Source organism: Anomaloglossus baeobatrachus, chromosome 5 (genome assembly GCF_048569485.1).
Source record: "Anomaloglossus baeobatrachus isolate aAnoBae1 chromosome 5, aAnoBae1.hap1, whole genome shotgun sequence".
Classification (NCBI taxonomy): Eukaryota; Metazoa; Chordata; class Amphibia; order Anura; family Aromobatidae; genus Anomaloglossus; species Anomaloglossus baeobatrachus.
The window spans coordinates 53,526,274-53,545,881 of NC_134357.1; the positions used below are offsets into that span (position 1 = coordinate 53,526,274).

At 44.6% G+C, this 19,608-nt stretch overlaps 1 protein-coding gene across 1 annotated transcript; it reads right to left on the reverse strand.

Annotated features, from left to right (window-relative positions):
- Positions 1–696: 696 nt before the first annotated feature.
- Positions 697–19,239, reverse strand: GPR26 (G protein-coupled receptor 26). The gene is made up of 3 exons (XM_075352265.1): positions 18,345–19,239; positions 13,114–13,227; positions 697–2,370 (listed from the first exon to the last, which is right to left on the reverse strand). The coding sequence occupies exons 1-3, from the start codon at positions 19,010–19,012 to the stop codon at positions 2,139–2,141; spliced, it is 1,014 nt and encodes a 337-aa protein (XP_075208380.1). The 5' UTR covers positions 19,013–19,239; the 3' UTR covers positions 697–2,138.
- Between the last annotated feature and the right edge of the window lie 369 nt (positions 19,240–19,608).

Here is a 19,608-nt window from a genome sequence, read left to right on the forward strand (position 1 = left end):
CTCCGTCTGCGTTATTGGCTGAGTGAGTACCACCATACCGCCTGGCACTGCGCTGCCGCCCCCGCGACCCTGCACCTCTCCAAACCCCGTCATCCACCTTACAGTCACCATCACCGGGCCCCGGGACCACAAAAACCCCCTACCCACGGAGGGGAGAGAAACATCTCGGCTGCTCCCTGTCATCGCTCCCGGGATCCCCGTCCAGAGCAGCGGTGGTGTCCCAACCTCACCACAAACCGTGGGTGGCGTCACGGACTGACTTCCCAAACCCAAAAATTATCCCCTTTCACTCACGGGCGAGGAGCGCCGCTCGAGTCCCCAGATCCGGCCCACCGCTCGAGCCACTGAGCAGCAGCAGCGCCGGACCCGAGCGTGGTGAGCGCAGCGCCCTCCCCGCCCGCAACACAAAAATTACTTTTAGCCCAAAATAAATCTTTTTAAGTAAAGAAAAAAATCCCCAACTAATCCCAAAAAGTGTCCATTTTCTTTAAATATAAAGTAACCATGTTAGTAAACCTTGCACAGTAAATTCAGTAAGCTCCCTGTAGGGGGCAGGTTTACTTTCAGACAAGCCCTATTCAAGTTTGAACACTGAGGCAGATATTTTTAACATTTTCTATTAAAAAAAAAGTTAAATATTTCTGTTTTCCATTGATAAGTTGAAGTTTCAATATTAAAATTTATAAAGACACGTGGTTCAAATATGCGACATCTATTTATACATATGATTGTCAAAACGATCATCATTATATCAGTGACTGAGCACATCGGTCTCTTGACGGAGCGCCGCCCTCCTGGTGGCAGATCGGAGCGCCGCCCTTCTGGTTTCAGATCGGAGCGCCGTTCTTCTGCTGGCAGATCAGAGCGCCTTCTGCTGACTGATTGGAGCGCTGTCCTTCTGCTGGCAGATCAGAGCGCCTTATGCTGGCAGATCGGAGCACCACCCTTCTGCTGGCAGATCGGAGTGCCGCCCTTCTACTGGCAGATCGGAGTGACGTCCTTCTGCTGGCAGATTGGAGCGCTGCCCTTCTGCTGGCAGATCGGAATGCCATCCTTCTGCTGGCAGATTGGAGTGCCGCCCTTCTACTGGCAGATCGGAATGCCATCCTTCTGCTGGCAGATTGGAGTGCCGCCCTTCTACTGGCAGATCGGAATGCCATCCTTCTGCTGGCAGATTGGAGCGCCGCCCTTCTGCTGGCAGATCTGAGTTCCGCCCTTCTTCTGGCAGATCTGAGTGCCACCCTTCTGCTGGCAGATCGGAGCGCCGCCCTTCTGCTGGAAGATCTGAATGCCGCCCTTCTGCTGTCAGATCGGAGTGCCGTCCTTCTGCTGGCAGATCGGAGCATTGCCCTTCTGGTGGCAGATCGGGGCACTGTCCTCCTGCTAGCAGATCGGAGCATTGCACTTCTGGTGTCAGATCTGAGTGCCACCCTTCTTGCGGCAGATCTGAGTGCTGCTCTTCTGCTGGCATATCTGAGCGCCACCCTTTTGCTGGCAGATCAGAGCACCACCCTTTTGCTGGCAGATCAGAGCGCCACAATTTTTCTGGCAGATTGGAGTGCTGCCCTTCTGCTGGCAGATTGGAGTGCTGCCCTTCTGCTGGCAGATCGGAGTGCCAACCTTCTGCTGGCAGATTGGAGCGCCACCCTTTTGCTGGCAGATCGGAGCGCCACCCTTTCGCTGGCAGATTGGAGTGCCACCTTTTCGCTGGCAGATCGGAGCGCCACCCTTTTTCTGGCAGATCGGAGTGCCACCCTTTTGCTAGCAGATCGGAGCGCCACCCTTTTGCTGGCAGATCGGAGTGCCGTCCTTTTGCTGGCAGATCGGAGCGCCGCCCTTCTGATGGCAGATGTCCAGTTATTCATTTTGATGCAATTTTGTCCTGCGGATTAGTTTTCTTTTTATCTTAGTTTATAGCTGGAATTGTAGAGTTCTCCGGAAATAGGATTCAGGCAGCTCTTTATTATTAATTAAGAGCCACCGTGAGGCTTTAAGGGCAGAACCCTCATAATAAGTTAAGGCAATAAATGACGGCAGGTAAACGTAAGAAGCCGCCCTTTCTGTGTAACAGATCTCATATCTGTAGATAGATATTGGTCCCTGGTTATTTTGGTTTTTCATCGTTTTTTGGGGGGTCATTATCCAGAGGTTGTTGGTACCATGTTTCCGATATAAGAATTGGCCCTTTGTACGGAGTTGCCAGAACTCCGTTTCAGCAGTTTGTTGACCAGGTCCCGGCAGCAGTTCTTGTACTGATTCCGTGTCAGGCAGTATACAAATGGATCTGACAAAGCTTTGCTGTAGGCCAAACACCGGCTGATGATCCCCCACTGAGCGGTGATGGTGGTGGAAGAGGAGATCTCGACCAACCTAAAAGTGAGCAAAGCACACGGGTACATTAGATGGTAATCAGAGACACTTAATAAAAACAAAAAGTTATTGGAAGACTCAGAAAACCTCATGTAAAATTCATACGAATGTTAAAGGAGTTGTCCACTACTTTTACATCGAAGGTCTATCGAAGGTCTAATGTTTGATCGGTCCCACACCCAGCACCTCCACCAATCAGCTGTTCTTCGTGCTGGTGGTGGTAGAAGGTGGCCAGAAATGCTCAGTTCCGGAGCTGCCCCATCAACTGATAGCGGCCATAGTCCGGTACTGCACACCCACCCCTTATTGATTTGAATAGGAGGCAATGTGCAGAACCTGGCCGCGGCCACTATCAGAAGAAGGGGCAGCTCCAGAACTGAGCATTTCCATCGCCCTACTGCGGCCGTCGGCACTGAGAACGTCTGGTTGGCGGGGGTGCCAGGTGTCAGACCTTGGCTGATCAGACTTTGATTACCTATCCTAAGGAGGCAGCTATTAATGTTGAAGTAATGGACAACCCCTTTGAATTCTGTGTAGGACACTCCATCCTGTTACTCAAAATAGAAATATCCACCAGCAGTGGGTATTACCCTGATGGACTCCATATGACTGGCAAGGAAGGGGAAATATATGGCAATGTTATGGTCCTACCTGAACTTACCAACTTTATGACAAGTGCTGCAGGGATCACAAATCCCAAATCGAAGCTATTAGATGTAATCCTATAGAAGCAATATCACAGCAACACCTTGTAGTGCTTTAAAGGGAACCGGTCACCAGGTTTTTCCTCTATAAGCTGCGGCCACCACCATTGAGCCTTTATATACACAGCATTCTAGAATACTGTATATAAGAACCCGGGCTGCTGTGTAAAATGTAAAAGACAGTTTTATTATACTCACCTGCGGGGCAGTCAGGTCCAATGGGCGTCACTGGTCTTGGCCCGACGCCTCCTTTCTTCTTCCATCACCATCCTCCTTCCCTGCTCGGTGTGGCTGACGCACCCTACATCATCCATACAGTCCACCATTGTGGTCCTGCGCAGACGCACTTCTCTCTGCACTGCTGAGGGCAGATCAGAGTACTGTAATGTGCAAGTGCGGGGAAAGGTTAATGACCGCCCGTGCATGCGCACTACAATACTTTGATCTGCCCTCAGCATCGCAGAGATAAGTGCGGCTGCGCAGGACCGCAATGGTGGACTGTGTGTATGACATAGGACGCGTCAGCCGCACCAAGCAGGGAAGGAGGACAGTGATGGAAGAAGAAAGGAGGTGTCGGATCAAGACCAGCGATGCCCATTGGACCCAACCGCCCCCTAGGTGAGTATAATAAAAGTTATTTTTTGTGTTATACCGAGCGGCCTGTGTTCTTATATACAGCATTCTAGAATCCTGTATATAAGGACTCACTGGTGGTGGCCACCCGCAGTTTATAAGGGACAAATCTGGTGACAGGTTCCCTTTAATAAGTTGTAGCCTGAGCCTTCACCTAAACAATAGTATTGAGACAATTGATGTGCAGAGTAGTTGGTTGTCTAGAATTCTATACTCACCCTCCAGCATCTTCATCTGTTATCAGCGCCGCTCCGGTCCATCTTGAGAACTTTGTGACCTGCCATATTGCTCGATTGTTTCATGAGATGCCAGAGATCACAACTCACTGCAAGTCTATGAGAGCATTGTCCTGGCTCTCATAGACTTGTATTGAGAGTTTGTGAGGTAACTTATGACTTCTAGCCAGTCAGAATTTATATTACCAAGATGGAGCTGAGGTACCGGAGCGATGTTGAAAAAAGATGAAAATGTTGCAGTATAAGGCCATGTGCCCACGGGGACAGTGTCCTACGGATATATCCGCAGGACATTCCGCAGGAGCTCCCAGAAATCCGCAGCACAACTTTGTCTGTTTCCATGCTGCGGATTTATTGCGGAATGTCCTGCGGATATGCTGCGGTGTCCTGCATTGAGGATACAGTACCATGGCTTCGGCACTCCATCCTCAATGCAGAATAAGTGCTGGAGTGATCGGTGAGTTCATACTCACCTCCATCACGCAGCACTTCCCTCTCCGGCCGTGTCTGTCTGCACATTGCCGGAGAAGGTGGGCGGGCCTGCACTAACTCTGGCTTTCACATGACCGGAGCTCGTGCAGGCCCCGCCCACCTACTGCTGCCCGCCCCTGGCTCCACCGCGCTCCTCTGCACCGGAGGAAGTGACTCCAGTGTCTGCTATCAAGGCAGGTAAGTATGGGACTCTGCGGAGAAATCCGCAGGAATAATTCACATGCTGCAGATTTTTCCGCAGGGAAATTCACATTATTTCCACTGCGGAAAAAAATGCAGTATGGGCACAGCACCCCCCAAATGCCTTAGAAATGGCTGGGGACTCACTGTACTGTGGATTTTTGAAAAATCCGCGGAATTTCCACAAAAAAAAATCACAGCAAATTCGTGAATTTTCCGCAGCGTGGGCATATAGCCAAAGACCGGGGAAAGGGGACGTAGAGTTAAAGCGGCACTACAGTGCTGAAGAAAAAAAAACACTGTAGTGGTGCTTTAAAGTGAATGTCCACCTTTTATAATAATGGTATTTTCAAGCTCTACTTCCAATAGTGACTAATCAGAGCTCCCTTTTTCCTGACGCAGCTTCAAATTCACTACATAGACATACAGCTTAAGGATACAATGGTGGCTGCCTGCAGGCACCACTAGGGGGAGCTTCAGAGTTTATTGTATACTGTTTTATTGTTACAGGGAATCTGTCACCAGGTTTTTGCTACTCTATCTGATATCAGCATAATGTAGGGGCAGAGACCCTGAATTCAGTGATGTGTAACTTACGAGGCTGCTTGCTGCAGTTGTGAGAAAATCACTGTTTTATCTGCTGAAGATCTACCAGTTCTCTGAATGCTGAGCTCTGTATAACCCCGCCCACACCACTGATTGACAGCTTTCTGTGTACACTATGCATAGGCGGAAAGCTGCCAATCAGTGATGGGGGCGGGGTTAGCTCATGAATATGCTGGACTACCTGGCAGCAGGTTTACTAGTCCTGTAATGATAATCTACTGCTGATAAAACAGTGATTTTTTTTTATAAGAAATACAGCAAACAACCCTATAAGGGACACCGCTGGAATCAAGGTCTCTGCCCCTACATCATGCTGCTTGCAAAAACCTTGTGACAGATTCCCTTCAAGTTAATGGTATAGCCCTGCTGCAGCCCCAGTGATCAGATGTAATTTATGAGAACCCTGGCAGTGAGTATCCAATATACCTGCAGCGCCATCACAGGGGGAATTAAGTACTACACAGCTGCCAATAAAATACATGTGCGGTTTGTATAGTGCAAGAAAACGCTGGGTCCTCCACAGTCACAGATGCTGTATGTAGCTGTTCTCCTCTCTGGCTAATAAACAAGGGTCCAGAATATGGGACCCCTTTAATTTTCCAATATTTTATTTTACTAAACTGAACAACCCCCACTGCCGTATTTATCATGGTTAAGAACAATAAAATGAAGAGGTTCTTGCAAAAACAATGTATAAACAATGTATGCAAAACTATCCCACGCTCCCTCTAGTGGTGTCTGAATATTTTTCCAGTAAGGTCTTGGGCAGTGATTGCGATCTGTCAGAAATATAGATCTCTGCACAATATCAAAATATAAGACACAATACAATATAGATTAATATTAAATATAGATTAATAAGTCAAATACTGTTCAAGGGGTGGACATTCAATTTAGTGAATGCCAGTCAGGAAAATACTCTGCAAGCTGGGGCATACAATGGCATGTAAATGTTTGGGCACCCCCGGTCAGAATTATTGTTATTGTGAACCGTTAAGCAAGTTGAAGATGAAATGATCTCTAGAAGGCATAAAGTTATACAGTCAGGGCCAGAAATATTTGGACAGTGACACAAGTTTTGTTATTTTAGCTGTTTACAAAAACATGTTCAGAAATACAATTATATATATAATATGGGCTGAAAGTGCACACTCCCAGCTGCAATATGAGAGTTTTCACATCCAAATCGGAGAAAGGGTTTAGGAATCATAGCTCTGTAATGCATAGCCTCCTCTTTTTCAAGGGACCAAAAGTAATTGGACAAGGGACTCTAAGGGCTGCAATTAACTCTGAAGGCGTCTCCCTCGTTAACCTGTAATCAATGAAGTAGTTAAAAGGTCTGGGGTTGATTACAGGTGTGTGGTTTTGCATTTGGAAGTTGTTGCTGTGACCAGACAACATGCGGTCTAAGGAACTCTCAATTGAGGTGAAGCAGAACATCCTGAGGCTGAAAAAAAAGAAAAAATCCATCAGAGAGATAGCAGACATGCTTGGAGTAGCAAAATCAACAGTCGGGTACATTCTGAGAAAAAAGGAATTGACTGGTGAGCTTGGGAACTCAAAAAGGCCTGGGCGTCCACGGATGACAACAGTGGTGGATGATCGCCGCATACTATCTTTGGTGAAGAAGAACCCGTTCACAACATCAACTGAAGTCCAGAACACTCTCAGTGAAGTAGGTGTATCTGTCTCTAAGTCAACAGTAAAGAGAAGACTCCATGAAAGTAAATACAAAGGGTTCACATCTAGATGCAAACCATTCATCAATTCCAAAAATAGACAGGCCAGAGTTAAATTTGCTGAAAAACACCTCATGAAGCCAGCTCAGTTCTGGAAAAGTATTCTATGGACAGATGAGACAAAGATCAACCTGTACCAGAATGATGGGAAGAAAAACGTTTGGAGAAGAAAGGGAACGGCACATGATCCAAGGCACACCACATCCTCTGTAAAACATGGTGGAGGCAACATGATGGCATGGTCATGCATGGCTTTCAATGGCACTGGGTCACTTGTGTTTATTGATGACATAACAGCAGACAAGAGTAGCCGGATGAATTCTGAAATGTACCGGGATATACTTTCAGCCCAGATTCAGCCAAATGCCGCAAAGTTGATTGGACGGCGCTTCATAGTACAGATGGACAATGACCCCAAGCATACAGCCAAAGCTACCCAGGAGTTCATGAGTGCAAAAAAGTGGAACATTCTGCAATGGCCAAGTCAATCACCAGATCTTAACCCAATTGAGCATGCATTTCACTTGCTCAAATCCAGACTTAAGACGGAAAGACCCACAAACAAGCAAGACCTGAAGGCTGCGGCTGTAAAGGCCTGGCAAAGCATTAAGAAGGAGGAAACCCAGCGTTTGGTGATGTCCATGGGTTCCAGACTTAAGGCAGTGATTGCCTCCAAAGGATTCGCAACAAAATATTGAAAATAAAAATATTTTGTTTGGGTTTGGTTTATTTGTCCAATTACTTTTGACCTCCTAAAATGTGGAGTGTTTGTAAAGAAATGTGTACAATTCCTACAATTTCTATCAGATATTTTTGTTCAAACCTTCAAATTAAACGTTACAATCTGCACTTGAATTCTGTTGTAGAGATTTCATTTCAAATCCAATGTGGTGGCATGCAGAGCCCAACTCGTGAAAATTGTGTCTCTGTCCAAATATTTCTGGACCTAACTGTAGATGACACATTTCCTTTGTATTTTAGGCAAAAAATATATATATTTTTTATATTTTACATTTTAAACATTACAAAAAGAAAAATGGGCCAATGCAAAAGTTTGGGCACACTTGGAGATTTGTATGCTCAGATAACTTTGACCAAGGTTTCAGACCTTAATTGGCCTAATAAGGTTATGTCTTATCATCGTTATGAAAGGCCAGGTGATGCAAATTTCACAGCTATATAAAAACGCAGCCTTCTATAAGTTTGTGCCATAAAACAACAGCCGTTTGTTCTTCTAAGCAGCTGCCTAGCACTCTGAAAATAGTGGAGAGCCACAAAGAAGAAGTAGGCTATAAGAAGATAGCAACATTTTTCATATTGACCTTTCCTCAGTTCAAAATGTAATTAGGAAATGGCAGTTACCAGGAACAATGGAGGTTAAGATAAGGTTTGGGAAACCAATCAAAATTTCTATGAGAGCTGCTCATAGGTTTGTTAAAGTGGCAAATCAGAACCCTTGCATGACTGTAAAAGACCTTCAGGAAGATTTAGCAGACTCTGGAGTTGTGGTACATTGTTCTACTGTTCAGAAACACCTGGACATCATGAAAGAGTCATCAGAAGAATACCTCTCCTGTGTCCTCACCATAAAATTCAGGGTCAGAAGTTTGCAAAAGAACATCTAACCAAGACTGATATATTTTGGAAACAAGTCTTGAGGACCAATGAGAACTCTTTGGCCACAATGATCAAAGGTATGTGTGGAGAAAAAATGGCCCAGAATTTCAGGAAGAGGACATCTCACCAACTATTAAACATGGGGGTGGATCAATCATGCTTTGGGGCTGTGTTGCAGCCAGTGGCACAGAGAACATTTCACGGGTAGAGAGAAGAATGAGTTCAATGACATTTCAACAAATTCTTGATGCAGACATAACACCATCTGTAAAAAAGCTGAAGTTGAAAATATTAGAAAAGAGAATAGCTTCTCCAGATGGATAATGATGATCCTAAACACAGATCAAAATCCTCAATAGACGACCACAAAAGGTGCAAGCTGAAGGTTTTACAATGGCCCTCACAGTCCCCAAATTTGAACATTATTGAAAATCTGTGGCTAGACCTCAAAAGAGCAGTGCATGCAAAACGAGCCAGGAATCTCACAGAACTGGAAGACGAGCCAGGAATCTCACAGAACTAGAAAATGTGCCAGGAATTTTACAGAACTGGAAGACGAGCCAGGAATCTCACAGAACTAGAAAATGAGCCAGGAATCTCCCAGAACTGGAAGACGAGCCAGGAATCTCCCAGAACTGGAAGACGAGCCAGGAATCTCACAGAACTGGAAGACGAGCCAGGAATCTCACAGAACTAGAAAATGAGCCAGGAATTTTACAGAACTGGAAGACGAGCCAGGAATCTCACAGAACTAGAAAATGAGCCAGGAATCTCACAGAACTGGAAGACGAGCCAGGAATCTCCCAGAACTGGAAGACGAGCCAGGAATCTCCCAGAACTGGAAGACGAGCTAGGAATCTCCCAGAACTGGAAGACGAGCCAGGAATCTCCCAGAACTGGAAGACGAGCCAGGAATCTCCCAGAACTGGAAGACGAGCCAGGAATCTCCCAGAACTGGAAGACGAGCCAGGAATCTCCCAGAACTGGAAGACGAGCCAGGAATCTGCCAGAACTGGAAGACGAGCCAGGAATCTCCCAGAACTGGAAGACGAGCCAGAAATCTCACACAACTGGAAGACGAGCCAGAAATCTCACACAACTGGAAGACGAGCCAAGAATCTCACAGAACTGGAAGACAAGCCAGGAATCTCACAGAACTGGAAGACGAGCCAGGAATCTCACAGAACTGGAACACGAGCCAGGAATCTCCCAGAATTGAAAAGCCTTCAAACAAGAACTTTTGTATCTGCCCATTTTATTTTTATGTTAATTTTAAATCATAAAAGATGAAATATATATTTTTCCCTAAACTACAAAGGAAATGTGTGATTTTTAACTTGATGCCTTTTAGAGATCATTTCATCTGCAACTTGCCTAATTGTTCACAATAACAGTAATTTTGACTAGGGGTGTCCAAACCTTTACATGCCACTGTACATGGAATTCATGGGGCCCCATAGCAAAAGTCCGAATTTTCTCCCCCTTAAGAAGAAAATATATTCAGCAGGGTCACAAAAGAGGAAATCCCACAACTCTGCAGTCCTTACAAAGTAATTTTGCCCCTATTAAAGCCCTTTAGTGTTCCCACACACTAAGATACCTTTTCATGGACCCCATAAAGTGTGATGCCAACAAAATCTTGCACCCAGTATTATGCACCCCGCACACAGTATAATGGACCCCCACACAACCATGTACACAGTATAATGATCTCACACAATCGTGTACACAGTATAATGGAACCCACACAACCCTGCACACAGTATAATGCACCCTACACAACCGTGTACACAGTATAATGACCCCACACAATCGTGTACACAGTATAATGGACCCCACACAACCCTGCACACAGTATAATGCACCCTACACAACCATGTACACAGTATAATGACCCCACACAACCGTGTACACAGTATAATGGACCCCACACAACCCTGCACACAGTATAATGCACCCTACACAACCATGTACACAGTATAATGACCCCACACAACCGTGTACACAGTATAATGGACCCCACACAACCCTGCACACAGTATAATGCACCCTACACAACCATGTACACAGTATAATGACCCCACACAACCGTGTATACAGTATAATGGACCCCACACAACCCTGCACACAGTATAATGCACCCCACACAACCCTGCACACAGTATAATGCACCCTACACAACCATGTACACAGTATAATGACCCCACACAACCGTGTACACAGTACAATGGACCCCACACAACCGTGTACACAGTATAGTGACCCCACACAATCGTGTACACAGTATAATAAACCCACACAATCTTGTACACAGTATAATAAACCCACACAATCTTGTACACAGTATAATAAACCCACACAACCGTGTACACAGTATAATGACCCCACACAATCGTGTACACAGTATAATGCACCCTACACAACCGTGTACACAGTACAATGGACCCCACACAATCTTGTACACAGTATAATGAATCCACACAACCCAGCACACAGTACAATGGACCCCACACAACTGTGTACACAGTATAATGCACCCTACACAACCGTGTATACAGTATAATGACCCCACACAATCGTGTACACAGTATAATAAACCCACACAATCGTGTTCACAGTATAATAAACCCAAACAACCGTGTACACAGTATAATGACCCCACGCAACCATGTACACAGTATAATGATCTCACACAATCGTGTACACAGTATAATGGAACCCACACAACCCTGCACACAGTATAATGCACCCTACACAACCGTGTACACAGTATAATGACCCCACACAATCGTGTACACAGTATAATGGACCCCACACAACCCTGCACACAGTATAATGCACCCTACACAACCATGTACACAGTATAATGACCCCACACAACCGTGTACACAGTATAATGGACCCCACACAACCCTGCACACAGTATAATGCACCCTACACAACCATGTACACAGTATAATGACCCCACACAACCGTGTACACAGTATAATGGACCCCACACAACCCTGCACACAGTATAATGCACCCTACACAACCATGTACACAGTATAATGACCCCACACAACCGTGTATACAGTATAATGGACCCCACACAACCCTGCACACAGTATAATGCACCCCACACAACCCTGCACACAGTATAATGCACCCTACACAACCATGTACACAGTATAATGACCCCACACAACCGTGTACACAGTACAATGGACCCCACACAACCGTGTACACAGTATAGTGACCCCACACAATCGTGTACACAGTATAATAAACCCACACAATCTTGTACACAGTATAATAAACCCACACAATCTTGTACACAGTATAATAAACCCACACAACCGTGTACACAGTATAATGACCCCACACAATCGTGTACACAGTATAATGCACCCTACACAACCGTGTATACAGTATAATGACCCCACACAATCGTGTACACAGTATAATAAACCCACACAATCGTGTTCACAGTATAATAAACCCACACAACCGTGTACACAGTATAATGACCCCACGCAACCATGTACACAGTTCAATGAACCCCACATAACCGTGTACACAGTATAATGACCCCACACAACCGTGTACACAGTACAATGGACCCCACACAACCCTGCACACAGTATAATGGACCCCACACAAACATGTACACAGTATAATGACCCCACACAACCCTGCACACAGTACAATGGACCCCACACAACCCTGCACACAGTATAATGGACCCCACACAAATATGTACACAGTATAATGACCCCACACAACCCTGCACACAGTACAATGGACCCCACACAACTGTGTACACAGTATAATGACCCCACACAACCATGTACACAGTACAATGGACCCCACACAACCCTGCACACAGTATAATGACCATGCACAACCCTGTACACAGTATATTTCGCCCCTACATTGCACTCCAAATAATATGATGGCCCCCCAAGTAGCATGATGGCCCCCACATAGCACATGGCCAAACAAGGTACTCAATTAATAAAAAAAATACCTCTCCTCATTCCTCCGCTGCTCCAGTCTCTGCAGTGTGTGATCTGATTTCTGAGCTGCTTGGCAATGTGGTCGAAATGAAATAATGTCATTGGGCCCACTGCGCTGAGATACACAATGAGAATGACAGCTGACGCTCCCTCCTCCACCATTACTTTTAATTGTATCTGCATCCAGGAAGCAGATACAATTGAAAGTCAGGTGAGAGGGAGTGGGTCAGTGCTGCCGACAATGACCGATACGGAGAACATTGGCCGAAACTTGGCACGGGAGCAAAGCATGGTTTGTTTCTTGTAATACAACCTGCATCCGTGCAGCTGGGGGCGTCCGAAATAAAATAACGGTGCTGTCAGTAATGCAAGAACATGCCTGGTTCTCCACAGGTAGGGATGCTAAGAAATAAAGGTCCAGAATTGGGGAGGCCCTAAATCTCCCCAGGATAAGAACTACTAAACTGCAGTATTTATCATGGTAAATGCAGTAATCTGCAGACGCTCTGGGAGCAGTTTATTTCCCTTTCACACCTACCTGGTGATTACATATGGAGTGAAGCAAAGCAGAAATGTCCCTATGAATGTGATGATTTTTTTGGTTGCTCGCTGCCTCCTCCTCTTCTGTTCCTCCAGGCATCTCTGTCTCACACTAAGAGAAAACAACACTCAGTAAGAGAAGCTTTTATAAAGCAGAAGAGAAAAAGCAAATCTAAATTATTTAAACTTGGCTTTTATAAAAAAAAATACAGAGTTTTGCAAAGTTCTTTTCATGATCCCCAATATGGGACGGCAATGAAATGTCACAATTTCAAACATCTCCCATTGCAAAACTGTAGGAGACCTCGATATCCTACCGTGTTTCCCCGAAAATAAAACAGGGTCTTATATTATGTTTTGCTCCAAAAAATGTGCTAGGGATTATTTTCAGGGGATGTCTTATTTTTTTCCATGAACAACAATCTACATTTATTCTTGAACAAGAAAAGTCAATATTTATTCAAATATGGTCATATCGCATTCTGGAACATCAACATAACCCTCCAAACTCTGTGTATAACGTATGTGTATTTATCTATCTATCTATCTATCTATCTATCTATCCACACACCAGCCTGTCTCCTCTTCAGCTTTAGACTCTTGCAATTAAGAGACCTTTGGTCACGTAACGTGATGTCACAAAGGTCCTTAAGTAGTCCTATCATTAGGATATAAACGATGGAGAATGGGGGCCCTGTGAAATTGCCCTTCTCCCTAATGCCAGTCCTGCATACCAGCCTCTATCCTGTTTCATTCTTTTAGACTCTTGTAATTAAGAGACCTTTGGTCACATAATGTGATGTTACAAAGGTCCTTAAGTAGTCCTATCATCAGGATATAATTGCTGGAGCCCCTAGGAGAATGGGTGCCCTGTGAAATTGCCCTTCTCAATCATGCCAGTCCTGCATACCAGCCTCTATCCTGTTTCATTCTTTTAGACTCCTGTAATTAAGAGACCTTTGGTCACATAATGTGATGTCACAAAGGTCCTTAAGTAGTCCTATCATCAGGATATTAACGCTGGAGCCCCTATGAGAATGTGAGCCCTGTCAAATTGCCCTTATCCCTAATGCCAGTCCTGGATACCAGCCTCTATCCTGTTTCATTCTTTTAGACTCCTGTAATTAAGAGACCTTTGATTAAATCATGGTCACATGACTATGAAGTCATCAAAGGTCCTTAAACAATCTTAACCATGGAATACAACTGCTGGATCCCTCTGAGAGTGAAGTCCCTGAAAAATTGCGCAGTTTGACTCCCCATAAAGCGGGCTTTACACGCTATGACATCGCTAGCAATTGCTAGCGATATCGAACGTGTAAGCACTTGCCCCCGTCGTGTGTGCGATATCGTGTGTTCACTCCCGCAGCGAACATTATCACTACGACAGCGTAACAAGCACTTACCTGGTCGGCGGTGTCGCTGTGACTGCCGAACAATCCCTCCCTCAAGGGGGAGGGACGTTCGGCATCACAGCGACGTCACCGCGACGTCACTAAGTGGCTGGCCAATCAAAGCAGAGGGGCGGAGATGAGCAGGACGTACCATCCCGCCTACCTCCTTCCTTCCGCATTGCGGCTGGCGGCAGGTAAGGAGACGTTCCTCGCTCCTGCGGTGTCACACACAGCGATGTGTGCTGCCGCAGGGGCGAAGAACAACATCGATAATCAACCATTACCGATTTTTGGTTTTGGGACGACCTCTCCATGGTGAACGATTTTCACCATTTTTGAGGTCGGTTAAGGTCGCTGGTAAGTATCACACGCTGCGATATCTTTAATGAAGCCGGATGTGCGTCACTAACAACGTGACCCCGACGATAAAACATTAACGATATCGTAGCGTGTAAAGCCCACTTAACTCCGGCCCTGATTGTAACTAGGGTTTATTTTTGGAGTAGGGCTTATATTTCAAGCATTCCCCAAAAATCCTGTAAAAGCATGCTTGGGTTTATTTTTAGGGTAGGTCTTATTTTCAGGGAAACAGGGTATTTATCAACTTCATTGAAAAATTAAAACACAAAAGAACCAGTTCCAGGTGCAAAAAATATAGGAATCCTGGAACTGGATAGATCCAAAATGATGAGGTGAGAATCTCTCAGGTGCAGGAGGATAGAAAATCTTTCTAATTAATATAAAACAGCAGAATTCTTATGTAAGAAATGGCAATAAAAATCATCCTGTGGGCCAGACTAGTTCTTGCAATCAAAAAGAAAACTTTTTCCTATGTGGGGCGGATGAAGCAAGCACAGTATCGAAAGGAAAAACCCTTTACAATTAGTATACAAGTTCTTTTTCATCTCTGCTTATCAGTTTGTCCCCAAAAATCTATGAACATAATGGGTACAACCTCCTGAAACCTTGAACTAATATAATAACCTATATAGAGATATAAGAAACAGAGATATTAAATAGTAGATAGAGTGAGGAGAATAAGTATTTGATACTGTGCCCATTTTGCAAGTTTTCCCACCTACAAAGAATTGAAAGATCTGTAATTTTTATCGTAGGTAACTTCAACTGTGACAGACAGAATAAAAAATAATCCAGAGTATCACGTTGTATGTTTTTTTATATAATTAATTTTAATTTTATTGCATGAAATAAGTATTTGATCACCTACCAACCAGCAGGAACTCTGCACTCATTATCTGTATTAATTCCACCTGTTTGAACTTGTTACCTGCACACACATAATCAATCAGACTCCAACCTCTCCACCATGGCTATGGCCAAAGAGCTGTCTAAAGACACCACGGACAAAATTATAGACCTGCACAAGGCTGGGATGGGCTACAGGACAATAGGCAAGCAGCTTGGTGAGAAGGCAACAACTGTTGGTGTAGTTATTAGAAAATTAAAGAGACACAAGATGACTGTCTGTCTTACTCAGTCTGGGGCTCCATGCAAGATCTCACCTCATGGGGAAAGGATGATTCTGAGAAAGGTAAGGAGTCAGCCCAGAACTACACAGGAGGACCTGGTCAATAGCCTGAAGAGAGCCGGGACCACAGTCTCAAAGATTACCACTAGTAACACACTACGTTGTCATGGATTAAAATCATGCAGGGCACGCAAGATCCCCTGCTTACACCAGCACATGTCCAGGCCTGTTTGAAGATCATCCAAGTCCAGCTTCACTAACTTTAGCCTTCGTTATTATTAAAATCACAAAAAAATATACAGCACACGCCACATCCACTGTGATGCTTCTACTAGATTATGGTGTCAAACACCCTTAGTCATGTCACAATACAGTGAGCTGGACTTTACCTTTTATTTTGCTGTTTGAAGTTCACCAGTGACTATCTGGATGATCCAGAGGAGGTATGGGAGAGGGTCATGTGGTCAGAGGAGACCAAAATAGTACTTTTTGGTATCCACTCCACTCACCTTGTTTGGAGGAAGAAGAAGGATGAGTATAACCTCAAGAACACCGTCCCAACCAAGAAGCATGTGGGTGGAATCATACTTTTGGTGGTGCTTTTCTGCAAAGGGAACAGGACAACTGCATCGTATTGAAGGATGGATGGGGTCATGTATAACAGGACTTTGCCCAATATTCTCCTTCCCTCAGAGCATTGAAGATGGGTTGTGGCTGGGTCTTCCAGCATGACAATGACCCAAAACATACAGGCAGGGCAACTAAGGAGTGACTCTGTAAGAAGCATTTCAATGTCCTGCAGTGACCTAGCCAGTCTCCAGACCTTAACCCAATAGAAAACCTTTGGAGGGAGCTGAAACTCAATGTTGCCCAGTGACAGCCTCAAAACCTGAGATATCTGGTGGAGATCTCTATAGAGGAGTGGGCCAAAATCCCTGCTGTAGTGCAAGCTACAGGAACTACAGGAAACGTCTGACCTCTGTAACTGCAAACAAAGATTTCTATCAAATATTAAGTTTTGTTTTTCTATTGTATCAAATACTTATTTCATGCAAAAAAATGCAAATTAACTATTTAAAAATCATATAGTCTGATTTGCTGGATTCTCTCTGTCGCAGTTGATAATAATTGGAAACCTCTCCATTGTTTGTAGGTGGGAAAACTTATTTTAATACTTATTTTCCTCACTGTAGATAGATAACTGGATAGAAGGATAGATAAATAGATATTAGGATATAGATAGATATAGAGAGATAGATAGATAGATAGATAGATATAGATAGATATAGATAGATAGATAGAAGAATAAATAAACAGATATTAGGATAGATGGCTATTAGGATGGATCGATAGATAGATAGATGGATGGATGCATGGATGGATGGATAGATAGATAGATAGATAGATAGATAGATAGATAGATAGATAGATATAGAGAGATAGATATAAAGAGATAGATATAAGAATAAATAGATAGATATTAGGCTAGATGGATATTAGGATGGATCGATAGATAGAATGATAGATAGATAGATAGATATTAGGATAGATGGATATTAGGATAGATGGATATTAGGATGGATTGATAGATAGATGGATGGATGGATGGATGGATGGATGGATGGATGGATAGATAGATAGATAGATATAAGAATAAATAGATAGATATTAGGCTAGATGGAGATTAGCGTGGATTGATTGATAGATAGAAGATAGATAGAGAGATAGATACGGTAGATATTAGGATGGATGGATACTAGGATAGATAGATAGAAGATAGGTATAGATAGATAGATGATGTCATGATAGGATGTGACATATTATACTAAACTATTTCTAGTACTAATATTTAATTATTTTTCATATCTGATGATAGCAGTTCAATATTGTGCAATATTTACTCCTCTTCCTCACCCATCCACCCATCCATAATGCAGTAAAGTTAACCAGAGATGAAGTTTCCCCATATCCATAATGTGCAGATGAGGCTGATCCTCTGAGTGACAGGCAGTATTTCCACTGCATTAACCCCTGATGTCAGCAGCACACATGCAGCTCTTACATAACCCAGAACATCAGCACACCCCGAGTATTTCTCCCAGTGTTATTTATATCTTGCCATCTTTATCCTATTTTCTTATTCCCTGACCCAGCAGCCACTTATATAAGACAATGCATGCCTGGCACCATGTCATGCACAGCCACTATGTTTTATTCATGTAGAATGGATTGTGTTCTGCTGAATCTTTTCTTCTTTGATTATTTCCTGTAAACATAGACTAATCAAGCAGAGATCCTTCATCTTTGCCATCTGCCCTATTGCCCACTATACACGCAGATATATACCTGGGGTGCAGATCTACCAGCAGGACCAGAGTTTGCATTGTGATCACATCAATCCTTCTGCAATGTGACCGAGCCACCTTCAGCACCTGCAGGTAGGTGACACAGAGGACCAGGAAGGACACAAAGAAGCTGAGCAGGTGGAAGAGGACCATGAAAGCCAAGAAGGAAGCCCCCTCTTCAGGGTTCTTGTTGAGGAGGGTGCAGGAACCATAGGTGTGGTGGAAGCCCACCCAGGACAGACAGAGGGCTACAGTTGGGAAGGATAATGAGTGGATCCAGGAGTAGATGAGAATGACAGCAGCATCCCTATACCTCATCTTAGATTGATAGCTCAGAGGGAAAACTACAGCCACCCAGCGGTCAATGCTTAGGGCTGCCATGCTCAGCATGGAGTTACTGGTCAAGAAAGTTTCCAAGAAGCCCACAGCCCTGCAGAGACCCTCTCCTCCGAGCTGGTGACCCCTGACAGCTCCCACCAGTGTCAGGGGCATGTTGATGGTGATCAGCAGCAGGTTACACAGGGTGAGGTTGAGGGTGAAGAGTCCTGGCACCTGTCCTCGGATGTCAGCGCAGCCCAGGAAGCAGATCAGCACCATCAGGTTGGACAGCGCAGCAGCCACCATAAGCGCAACCATGAGGGAGCAGCCAAAAATCCCCCACAGCTCCATTGCTGGAGCTCTCCCAGATCAGACATGCCGGTATCCGGAGCCCGATCCCATCCTGCCTGCCTGCTCATCAGCTTCTGCCTCCTTCTTTCCTAGAAGTTCTTCTTGAGATGAAGGCACTAATAAGGCTCTTAGAAGTAGCCTGTCCATAAGACGCATCAGCCGCACAGGTGCGAGGTTTATGTAATATTCATTTCAGCTGACTCCCTCCCAGCAGAACTAGACATGGAGCCTATTGTGTGAAGAAAAGAGCTTGCACGGGTAGGGGAGGGTGCAACAAAGCAAGATGCTCTCCCTCTGAGCCCCAACCTACAGAGGAGCTGAGGAACCTTCCCAGCCAGATGCCACCTGCACAGTGCGAGGACCAGAGACCCCCAACACTGAGCTAAACACTGAGGAGCCACAAAGCTAATGATACAGACACACAGGAAGGGTGATACATGCATATACAGACATTAACACCCTACATCCCCTCCCCTCACCTCTATTCTTCATTTTTTCTGCTTAGGACATACTTGGCTTTTTGTAAACTATAAAGTTAAGAGAAAAGGCTCCTATTTGCTTCTTATCTTATAGAACTGTCACATCTGTGTTCTCCT

Bases quoted from the DNA above. Each gene is read 5' to 3' on its own strand.
- GPR26 (XM_075352265.1), bottom strand. From the start codon at position 19,012: ATGGAGCTGTGGGGGATTTTTGGCTGCTCCCTCATGGTTGCGCTTATG. The intron at 13,228-18,344 runs GTATATATCTGC...GTTTTCTCTTAG, and splicing joins CTGGTAGATCTGCACCCCAG to TGTGAGACAGAGATGCCTGG. The intron at 2,371-13,113 runs GTAGGTGTGAAA...GCTCACTTTTAG, and splicing joins ACTCCATATGTAATCACCAG to GTTGGTCGAGATCTCCTCTT.